Consider the following 12,350-nt stretch of genomic DNA (forward strand, 5'->3'; position numbering starts at 1 on the left):
TTGTAATTCTTAATGCTATAATCTATGGTTGGGTATCCTTTGTTATATGGAAATTCTGATTATTCAAATAATAAGAAAATAATATGGCTTTCCTCCCACTATATTCTTCAAAGAACTATACTATTATTTTCTTTTATCAAGTACTGCTTCCTGGGGATAATTGTCCCTCCCCCCCCCTTTTTTTTTAATATATTTTTATTGATTTCAGAGAGCAAGAGAGAGGGAGAGAGAGAGAGAGAAACACCAGTGAAGAGAGAATCATTTATCGGCTGCCTCCTGCATGCCCCCTACTGGGGATTGAGTCTGAAACCTGGGCATGTGCCCTGACCAGGAATCTAACCGTGACCTCCTGGTTCATAGGATGATGCTCAACTACTGAGCCACGCAGGCCGGGCAGCCCCCATTTTTAATATTTGTGCCTCAGCCAAGAGTTTACTTAACAGCCTATTGAGCCCTTGAACATGTCATAGAAATTGCTTTTTTTATTCATTTATTTCATAGATCAGAGAAATCAGGGCCAGTCATTTCTGCCATCTGAAAAATCCTGTATTAGTTTTTGATACTATGATCCTTCTTTCTGGATAGTTTGGGTAATTTCTTGCCAAAAATATATAGCCACTATTGGTTTTCCCAGGTTTCTAAATTCCTTCATTCATCAATGTACCAACATACTCCTCCCTTCTGCATCTATCCAACTTTAATTGAGTACCAAATAAGTACCAGATTCTGCATTAGATGCTTGGAGTACAGAATGAATAAAACTATTTTCTGTGTTTGCAAATCCGTGTGCCTCTCAGCTCAGTTTTTATACAGATATTAGTGGAAGCTATCAAGGTTGATACCCAGAACTTCTTAAATATTATTTTCTTGTATGAGGGGATATCTTTCTAGTTCTTGGGCAGCAACTAAACTCTGATAAAGTTAGAAGGCACCTTTTTTTGTTTATTTTGTTTTTATTTGTTTTTTTTTAATCAAGTACTGGCAAAATAGGCTCAGGTAATTGTGTTTATGTAAACTGCAAGGTCAAGACCTAATATTGAATATGTAATGAATTTTGAAACTAAATTTTTAAAAAGTTTCGCTAATTATTGTTATTTGACTGTTCTACATATGTTTTATAAAATATATTGACATTTTAAAATTCCAATTTGATTGAGTTCCAATTTGAGAATTTTTAAAGGTGTAGTTTTATTCATTGTACTTTTTTTGTCTCAAGTATATTAAGCAAATAAATGTAAAATGACTTAAGTATCATCTTCTAAAAGCTTGTCATCCTTAAATGATTTTGTTTTCTGTTATTATTTTGCCTTTTTATTATCTTTCTGGCATGTACATTTTTTTCAAATACATCACCCTTTTGATTTAGCATGCATTTATTTAATATATTAGTGTTAACTCAAGCTGAGAACATTCTGTTTCTTCAGTTAAGAGATTCCTTGAATATATACTGAACCATCTTTATACTATTTAGAGTTGTCAAATCACTGCTTAAATTTTTTTGCCAGTTCCAATTGATGTATATGAGAATACTTGTAGATAACTACTTGATTTAAGACTGAATAAGATATTTGGGATACTTTAAGGTATTCCTCGCTATTGCTATTTTTCCCTGCTGGTGTGTTTGTTTTTTGAATGGTGATAAATTGAGTAGTGTGAGAGTGACTAATGGAATATCTTTAAAGAAACAGAGTAGTAAATATCTGGATATGCACAAAAACGTCATTACATCAGATTTAGTTACAGAGTGGATTTTGGAATAAGATGGATCTATTCTGAATTATTTGTGATGAAATAACAAGTGAGTTATCAAGTATTCCAGTGTTACCAAAGTCAATAGCCATAATGGGCTCTCAGACATGATTTTAACTAAAATTACTCTATAAATAATAGAAAGACAGCTAAATATAGAAGTAAGAGAATATTTCAAAAATGAGATGTTAAGATTAAAACTTCTCCTGTAAACTCCATTTTTGAAATTAAATCTAACATAGCTGCTATAAGTACAGGTTTGTACTATAAATTTTAAATATATTTTTCTAATAAGCATAATTTGAATATATTTTAGATGGCCTAGAAAAGCACTGTCTAATACATTTTTTTTCTTATAGCTATTTTCAGGAACCTTAATAACTTCAATGTCTTTAAGGCTTGTAACATGGCTTTACTATTGCCAGCTTTCTCTAAATTTCTGCAGAAACACGAGAGCCACATACATAATTTAAATTTTTTTGGTCACTACATTGAAAATATAAAAAGAAACAGGTAAAAGTTTATAATGTATTTTAATAATATAGTTAAATAACTCACTATATCCAAAATGTTGTTTTAACATGTAGTCAATATTAAAAGATTATAAATGAAGTATTTCACATTCTTTTTTTCTTCAATAAGTTTTTAAAATCAGTCTATATTTATTTAACACTTACAGCACATCTCACTTTTTAAGGGCTCAGTAGCCACAAGTAACTAATGGCTACTATATTGGACAACACAGGTATAACCAATAAAAATCCATAGGAAATTCATATGTATAAATAAAATGCATTTTAAGTATCGTGGGTCTCTATTATGTTTCTGTATCTGTCCTTTTCTTTATATCTCTACAACCCTATTTAGTGTCATAGACACACCACACTCCTTTTGGATTATCACTAACATCTTTTATAGTTTTGGCAAAGTGAGTTCCCAAGGGCCAGAATTCAAATAATAGGGTATTAAAAGTGTCATGATACAATCCTTTACATATATTATCTGAAAGACATTTCTCTAATGTATCTCAGGAGATGGCTTTGTGGAAGTCATATGTATATTTATCTTTTCATATTAACCTTGTATTTCATCTAAACTGGTGTAGTAAACATTTTCATGTAGAATCCTGATATTAAAATCAGAGTAGATAAAAGGGTGATTTTTGGCTTGGTGACTAATGGTGGAATGTCCTGCATTAATAAATGTCATCTAACGTCCTGTGATGTTAGTTTGAAATTTGGTTTCAAATAAGTTTTATGAAGTCCTTTAGTTAGGGTTAAAATTTGGTTTCAAATGAGTTTTCATATTTAGCAGTGATGTTTGTATAGTTTAAGTTCTAAAAAATGTTATAGCTCAGATAAGATTTATGTAAAACAGCTTTTTTTTAATCTTGGTAATTGCTATTGAATTGAGGGATCCTGTTTGGGATTTTTTGGCTCCAATTGGCGAATGCTATTTATTAGACATTTTTTAAATTTCAAATTTCAGTTGCAGTTAGTCTTTTTCTTTTTTGGGACGGTATTGTATCTTTGTTCTAGATATATAAGGCATTGGTCTCTAAAACATTTTCACAATCTTTCTTCCTATGTTTTTGTCTTATACTGATGGTGATTATAGACTGGAGGCTCTGCACACATGTAACTAAGTAAAGGACAAGGGTAGATTTGAGTATGAAAGTGAAGAAGGCTGTCAATAAGGAAGTCAAGGGGGCTAATGAGTGATCAGGGTAGGAGATTCCTGTCTCTCAAGCAAAGTTGAGATGAAGGGTGAGGAAGAAGGAGGAGAAGAGAAAAAAGGATTTTACAGAATGGTACTAACTCATTGTCCTCTTTGACAGGTCTAGTGCTTTCACACATTCCAGATAGTCATCATGTTGAAGTATATTTTTAACACTTGAACTTCTCAAAGATACAAATATGTAATTGAAAGATGTTATCCAGATCTAGAAAGTAACTATTTGAATCAAAGTAAAGATTATTGTAATAAAAGAACTAAAACTTTTATTAAACTATTGTGTTAGATTTTGATTCTCTGCACCCATTAAAAACCAAAAAACAAATTCTATTTGACCTGAGGAAAACCATTTACCAAGCTCTTATTTTCAAATATATAGGCATTTATTTTAATCATTTGAACAGAAATAAATAATGTAGTGCTTTGATAGTATATGAAGTACAGATTAAAAGGCTCAAAAGGTAAGATTGGCCCTGGTCTGGTGGCTCACAGGTTGGAGTGTTGTCCCATACCCAAAAAAGTTGTGGTTCGATTCCCAGTCAGGGCATATTACTAAGTTTTGGGTTAAATCCCCATTTGGGAGGCACCTGATTGGTGTTTTTCTCCCTCGTCCACCCCCTCTTCTCTCCCTCCCCCATCCCCTACCCGCTCCCTCTCCCTCTTTGTCTCTAAAAATCAATGAAAAACATATCCTCGCGTGAGGATTAAAAAGAAAATTATGTTTTAAAAAAGGAAGACTGAAATGAAAGTTTAAAAATTAAAATATTACATCATTTTCTTTAAAATGTTAAAGAATTATTTTATGGTATTCTTAAAATAACTTTCCTCTTAACTAAGATGAATAGTTTCAAAGAGGGCTGTTAGAGAACAGTCATTTGAAAATGTATTCAGTAAGAACAAACGTAAAATTTTGAAATTAAGATTATGTATTAAGCTCTCATGGAGAAAAGTATGTTTTTAAAATGTTACAAAGTCTTTAAAGCAATATTTTTCTATGTTTTTTTTTTTTGAACACTTTGGATAGAAGCTGCACCTTTAAAAGCTAACCATTCAGGGTATAAAATAATGATTATATAACTACAATTTTTAGTCATTTCACTTTAACTCCAAAAATATGTCTGCTGTTAGTATTAAAATATATTAAACTTTTATTAATGGTATTCAGAATTACCCATGTTGAAATATTTCAGTTTTTCTACCTTTGCTGTTGGTTTTCAAAAACAGCAACAAACTATATCCTTAAAGGTGTTTCTTTTTTTATTAGAGCACTTGCTTTCAAAGAGTGGCGGGGACTGCACTTTTATTCATCAATTCATAGAATGCCAGCGTGAGTACAGAGTATTTTTCACATCGATTTTAATGAAGTGAGGGGCTAAAATTGAAAAATGAGAGGGAGAATGAAGATCTCAACATGTTTGTTATTGTAGTGGTGCGCAAAGGACCTTCTTCAGACAGCAGTGAACCCCTTCATACTGCTTATGTTTCTCTCTTTTGAGAAAAATGTTTCTGTTGCAATATGAAAATTTCATATGGCTCACAAAAACAAAGAGAAAGTTTCAAACTTGTTAATTAAAAATCATTATTGAGTGGGGAAGAAAATAGAATGTCTGCACCTAAGCTTAAGAGATAGTAATATTAACCTGTTTTACTAGGGCTTAAGTCACAGATTTGGATTTTGAGGTTCTTAAATAAATTTCTTAAATGATGGATAAAAGCAATGATTTACTTTAGGCACTCAGGTATGAAAATGACCTTAGGGTAGCAGGAGCTTTCTAGGGAAGGAGTAGCAACAGATTGTCCTATAGTCTGACATGAACTACCTCCCCTTGGGCCACCTTTAACAATATTTAAAAAATAGATAGGTTGACTTTTGAGGTCATTTATACCTCTGCTGAATTCTGAACAAAAGTATTGTGAATTCTCTCTTACTTGAAAATTACGTGGCTACTTAAATTTGTAACAGTCACAGCTTGAGGTAGTGTCTTCATCTCGTTAGTGACAATTAAAGGTCACTGCATAGTAAAATTCATTGATGACCTCTATACTTTTTCCTATTAGACACACACTTTGTCAGGCATTTCTCTCTTCCTCTTTACTCTCTTGTTTTTGAAATGAGTGGTTTTTTTCAAGTTTCTATGCTCATGAATTCACTTTGTGGGTGTGCACGCATGTGTGGTATGCTTCCCTCCTACCCCATCTCAGAGTACTTGAGGTTGTAAGGGTTACTTCTGGTAATTGTAGCAGACATTAACTCAACAAATCAAATGTTATACTCCTTAGAGATGCTTTAAGGGATTTCATTTAATAGTCTTAGAAGAGCTTCTGTTTTTGTCCATTTAGAGACTATAATATTGAGTGTAAGTTTAATATTACTTTGAGGCAAATGATTTAATAAGTATGATGTATTTCTTTCTCCTTTAAAATTTTATAAAGCAAAAATAAGTGCATCTTTTTATCTTTTGATAACTAAATCTCACTTTTACAGGAAATTGGCACAGGGATTTGGGACAAAATAATTGGTACCCACTGAAACCAACTTAGAGCAGAATATATAATATAAACTATAAACCTTAAGGAGAAGGGTTTTATACTTAGTTTTATTACATGTGACCATTTTTTAATGTTATTTTTATTTTGACTTTTGGGATTTATATTTGAATGCAAAGATATAAGAACAGAGAACTATCAAAAGAATGTAATACTAAGTTACAATTTGCAAAAATAATTTAAAATATTATAAAATATGTAAAATATTTACCTATAGTTGTAATGCAGAACAAAGTTTGTATTTAAATAAAAAAAACAACTTTGGAAACTTTTATTGGGTTACAGAGAGAAAATGGACCAAATAAACATTCAGAGGTAGAGCAGAAGTTGAGTAAATTACAGCAATCCCCTCAATGGGGATATTAGCCAATAATATGTTTACGGGGACTACGTTATGGCATGGTAAAATGCTAAATGTGGTACACGGGGCTTGGGGTTGGTGGTGGATAAGAATTCAAGTCCTGTTCTTGTGGACAAAGAATGGACCAAAGAACGGGGGACAAGTATTTCTACACATTTGAATCCATTTGGTCTCTAAGTGCAAATAGTGAAAGTTTGGACTGTAAGTTCAGGTAGCTAGGGATATAGCCCATTATATGAATCTGTTTGGTTCCTGAGTTTCAGTAGCAAGAGTTTGGTTAATGAGAATACCAGTTTTATATTAAAACCAGGGGCCCAGTGTACAAATTTGTGCACCTTGAAAGGAACTGTGGGCCGCAAGGCTGCAGTGGGCACAGGGGCGGGTCTTGGCCCATCCACCGCGCCCCCGCCTGGCCCCTCCCGCCACGGCCCCTGGTCCCTTGTCTGTCTTGTCTGCCACCAGCCCCACTCCCACAGCCGCTGCTCACAGGCTCTGACGGCACGGAGGATTGGGGCTGGCGTCAGCAGAGGGTGCAAGCGGGCCGGTGCCGTCAGTGGGTGTGAGCGACGGCTGCTGCCCTGGTCACCTCTCAGGAGCAGGGAGAGGTGGAGAAGCCCTCAGAGGCGATTGGGGCCGGCAGCAGCCTCTTGCACCTGATGACGGTGATGAGCAATCAGGACTGGTGCCGGGTGCCAGCAGCGGGTGTGAGTGGGGCCGGTGCTGGCCATGAGTGTAAGCCGTGGCTCTGGCACCGGCAGCAGGTGCGAGCAGGGCCGTCACCAGCAGCGGGTGTGAGCGGCGGCTGCTGGCCCCGTCACTCCTCAGGAGCAGAGGGAGGTGGGGAAGCCCCGAGGGGCGATCGGGGCTGGCAGCTGCCGCTCGCACCCGCTGACAGCGCTGAGTGATCAGAGCCGGCGCCGGGCACCGGCAATGTGTGCGAGTGGCAGATCTGGCACTGGCAGCAGGTGCGAGCGGGGCTGTTGCCAGCAGCAGATGCAAGCGCCCGGCGGGACTGTGGCGCATGGGAGCAAAGAATTTTCAGTAACCACCAGAGGCTCGCCCAGATGACAACAACCGGCGCCCCGCCTTGGTCTGGTGCCCCCGCTCACCTCCACCATCCCGCTGCAGCTGATGCCTGCCATGTTCCGCGCTCTGCTGCCTGCTGCCAACACCCACCATGTTCCGCGCGTGCCCCCTGGTTGTTGGCGCTCGTCATAGCAACTGTTTGTTCGGTTGTTCCGCCGTTCGGTCTATTTGCTTATTAGGGTTTTATATATATAGATTTTCCAAATATGTTTTATTCCTTAAATTTGGATAGCCAGACTTGACATAGTAAGGGTTATCTCTAGTTTCATTTGTTGTCACGGGACATTTTCATTATTTCATGACAAGCTGCTATTATAAAAATTGTTGTGTGTAATAAGTTAGGCAAGCAAGGCAATTTCAGCAAAAATCTTCCTTAAGTGAACTTCTGAAATAATTTTGGATTATTTTTTGACAAGCACATACAAACTTTTTTACTATTATTTTTATTGATAGGCATCTTGAGCTGATTTATGATCTTGAACATGAAATATATATTCTGTGAGCAGAACACTTCATGTTCTTGTTTTCAGTCTTTTAAAAAGCAAATGTTAAATACCTAGCTCTCATTATTTACTGTGCTTGTGTACTAAGTTCACCTGCGTTTTATAAATTAGAAAGCAAATAGTTCGCTTCTGTAGGATTCTGCATGTCTGTTTTTAATTTATTGAGAGATTTTTTTCTGTTTATGTATATGAATCCATAAGAGACAGTGTGGTTAGTGGCTCTCTCCATTATAAAGTAATTTTGAGGAAATTAATTGAGTTGGAGCACATTTCTATTTGTTTTCTTTTTATGGTAAAACACACTGTGTTTCTTTTTATTCTTTTTAGGAGAAAAGCTTTTAATCCCAGGCAAAGAGATTAGATTTGAGCAGGCTTTAATTCCAGAACTGTGAAGTAAATTTTCTGTATAAAAATACACTATATAAAAGCTACAATTAACCAGTAACTTTATTAAAATTTGCTAAAAAGGCCTAGCAGTATTTCCTTCAGAGTTTCAGGCATGAGATTTAGAGAACTTCACATTCCATGTTCCCTGCAAATTTTAGTTTCTCAAGGTTTACCATGAAACTTAATGTGTTGAGACTTTTGTGTTCCGCTAAAGATGCTTTCTCAGTTAAATTGTGCATCTCTAAATCTGTTTCATATGTATTTTTGAACTCTGTGACTTGATTAACTTGTATTCTGAGTGAAAAGATAAAGGGTAAAAGGGGGAGAATTTGAGGACATAGAGACCTTCCATCACTTAGCCTTCTCTGGACCCTGACTCTCCCTTCGATTGCTCTTGATTGCTCTTGCTACTGTTTGTCCAGGAGAGGGCAGAAGCATCAATGCTGGATGCCTGAGGAACTTTCCTCTGAGGGCTCCTTTGTAGAGGTAAATTATGCCCTCCCCTAAGGGCATCTCCCTTTTGATGATGGTCAAAAAGTGCCCTGAAAGAAACCTCATGTCTTTGAATTCTTTGTTTTTTCAATTTTATTTTCATCACCACTTATCTACACCCTCTTCCACCTCCACCAACCCCCCCCCCCCAATCTTTGATTCTTAATCTGTGCTTATTAGGAGACTTAATGGTTTTTATTGTTATTAGGCAAGAGTCTATCTAATTCTCTTAATATTTCATGTCTTGCTGTTTTTTTCCTGATTTTTAAAAATTTTTTTTATTGATTTCAGAGAGGAAGGGAGAGGGATAGAGAGATATGAGAGAGAATCATTGATCGGCTGCAGGTGAGGAAAAAAAAAGAAAAGAAAAAAAGGTTCCTCTGATCCTATTCTAAACATCATAAATGAAAATGAACTGAAGTCATCTAACAGATCATTAAAAGGAAATACAGCAAATAAACTGACATTAGAATTAACATGTTGTTACAGAAGATAGCCTTGCTACAGAAGATAGCCTGCATTTTTATAAAATAATGTGTTTGAACTTGCAACTAGGGCATGTGCCCTGAATGGGAATCGAACCATAACCTCTTGGTTCATAGATCAGTGCTCAACCACTGAGCCACTTCAGCTGGGTGTTTTTTTTCCTCCTGACTTTTAAAAAAATTCTCTCCCTGCCTCCCAGTCCATTTTGAAATCACAGTCACTATCTGTGTATGCTTCTGTCATTCCCCCTCCCTTCTTTTAGGGCTTTGCTCTCACATAGAAATTGCCTTATGTGGAGTGATGAATACATCGAATCTCTTGCTCTTGTGATTGTTTTCATCACTATGAGATCAGACTCTGAACAATCTCGGGATTAGTCTGATTACATATTCTACTTAAAACATATTTAAAATTTTTCATTTTTTAAACTTTTATTTTCCTCAGCCAAAGCACTTTATTTATGACAAAGAATAGGAAACACTTGGTGTGGTTCCCACCCTACTCATATTAGCTTATGGCCTCATTAAAAGAAAACTCTTGAGTTTAAACTAGATGTTACTAATTTTCTCTTTCTTTATTCTTAGAATAGCCTAGGATATTGGAGGGATTTTGTTTATTTGTACCAATCATTTCCCGGGTGAGCTATCTTCCTAACAGATTTGTTTCTGTGTTCTTAAAATTGGCCCATTTCATTTAGTTTTCAATCTATCTTGGAATTCCATTTTTTTGTCTCATTTATTCTTCCTTATTCTTATGTTTTAGGACAAATAGCTTCTGGAATTGTTTTTATAAAAATGCAGGCTATCTTCTGTAGCAAGAATTGCTTTAATTAATTGCTTTAATTAATTTTATTTTGCTGCAAAAACAAATCTACCTTGTAAAAATCTACATTATTAAAATTAGCAAAGTCACGGGACCTCCCCTATGAGGTTCTAAAGCTCTCTACTTTGTGAACTGCTACTCTCTGAAGGGAAATAAATTGTTGGTTTGATGATGAATGCTGATTGTTTATATTTACTTTTATTGTATCTTGATGTTAATTCTAATGTCAGTTTATTTGCTGTATTTCCTTTTAATGATCTGTTAGATGACTTCAGTTCATTTTCATTTATGATGTTTAGAATAGGATCAGAGGAACCTTTTTTTCTTTTTTTTTCTCACCAGAGGGTATTTTTTCCATTGATTTTTAGAGAGCATGGAAGGGAGGGGAAGAGAAAGAGAGTGAAACATCAATTGGTTGCCTTCTGCACATACCATGAGGGTGGGGATCCAACCTGCAACTCAGGTATGTGCCTTTGATGGGTTATCGAACCCTTGACCCTCTGGTGCATGAGCCAACGCTCTAAGCAACTGAGCCACACCAGCCAGGGCAGCATCAGAGGATCTTGATGTGAATTCTGATTTGTTCCCTCACTGGCAATATGACTCTGGGCAGTTGACCTCTTTATACCTCAGTTTCCTCATTTATAAAATGGGATGGCCCTGGCTGGTCTATCTCAGTTGGTAGGAGTGTCATCCCGTACACCAAAAGGGTTCAGGTTCAATTCCCAGTCAGGGCATATACTTAGGTTGCCAGTTTGATCCCCAGCCCCAGTTGAGGTGCTTTCGGGAGGCAACTGATCAATATTTCTTTCTTTCTCTCCCTTTCCCTCTCTCTAAAAATCAATCAAAATGTCCTCAGGTGAGGATTAAAAAAAATAAAATAAAATGGGATGGTAGTACCTACTTCATAGGATCAATATGAGAATTAAATGAGATAATATTAACACTCAAATGTCTGGCACACATGTTAACTGGTAGGTAGAAAACTTACTCATGGGGCGGGGGTGGTTGAAGCAACTTGTTTTCCTCATTTTTATTCCCAGTCACAAGATAGTGAAAGCTGATTGATCTGGCTTTTTTGTTCCTATTAAAGTAATATGTTTCTGACAAGAGATTAGCTTTTTAACTAACAGTACCAATGCCATTTTAAAAATTTGGTCTCAAGCACATTATTTTGATGCCTTACTCATAACATTATTTTTTGGATAAAACCTAACTTTGAGATTTAAAAATATTTTTCAGTGTGGCAGTTCCAACAGCAGATTATGTAGTTCTTTTATATTCATCTATTCTTCTCTCTGTCAGTATAAAGTCCCTAGGTAACTGACATCAATGTCTGAGAGTCAGTACTGTTATTTTCTGCTTCAATTAGTTGTAGCTGTCATGTGAAAAAAGTGGCTCTTTAGTTTTAAGAAATTAATCACACCTGTGCTCCACTGGTGCTTCTTTTGAATACATCATTTGCATTGTTCCTAATTTTTATTTAGTGTGCATAGCAGTGTAGTTAGTGCATAATTTATTTTTAACAACCAGGAAATAAATTTGGTTATGATAATTTTTGCAACTCCATCATGTTTTCTGACTAAACTAAGTGTTTAATGATGGTTCTCAAATATTATCAAACTTACACTCATCAGTTCTACTCCTTGGTAGGTTCCCTACAGAAATGCCTGCACATATATATCGGGTACAAATTTAAGAATTTTCATAGCCAGTACTTCAAAAGAGCCCAAAAGACCATCAGTAGTCAAATGGATAAATACACTGAGATATATTGGATAAAAGAAGCCTGATACAACAGAATATATACTGTAATATTCCATTTACATAAAAATCAAAACCACTAAAATTCTATTACTTAGTCATGCATATATAGGTACTGTGGCTATAAAGAAATGTAAGAAGTAAAATACCATAGAACTCAGCATTGGGAAGGGGAATGTGGAAGGCTTTGGGGGAAGAGGTTAGGTTCTGTTTCTTGATTTGGGATGTAGTCATACAAACATTTGCTTTAAAAAGGTTTATTAATCTGTACTTTTGTGTTTTATGCCCCGTTTTGCATGTTGTTTTCACAATATGGTTTTAAAATAGGAGAAAATGAATAATTATCTCTCTAGAGTATCCCTCAAAAAATAGGGAATTTTCCTAAAGAAAGAAAATCCTCTATTTTATCTTCCAGCTGT

The 12,350-nt window shown here is 35.7% G+C and overlaps 1 protein-coding gene across 1 annotated transcript in view; it reads left to right on the top strand.

The window, feature by feature from the left end:
• Nucleotides 1-12,350, top strand: part of SLMAP (sarcolemma associated protein) — a 158,086-nt gene that overhangs the window by 104,259 nt on the left and 41,477 nt on the right. Inside the window, 1 exon segment of the mRNA XM_079794832.1 lies at nucleotides 4,748-4,810. Within this exon segment, the coding sequence (XP_079650958.1) occupies nucleotides 4,748-4,810 (63 nt within the window).

The sequence above is a fragment of the Cnephaeus nilssonii genome (assembly GCF_951640355.1).
Source record: "Cnephaeus nilssonii genome assembly, chromosome: 17".
Taxonomy (NCBI): domain Eukaryota; kingdom Metazoa; phylum Chordata; class Mammalia; order Chiroptera; family Vespertilionidae; genus Cnephaeus; species Cnephaeus nilssonii.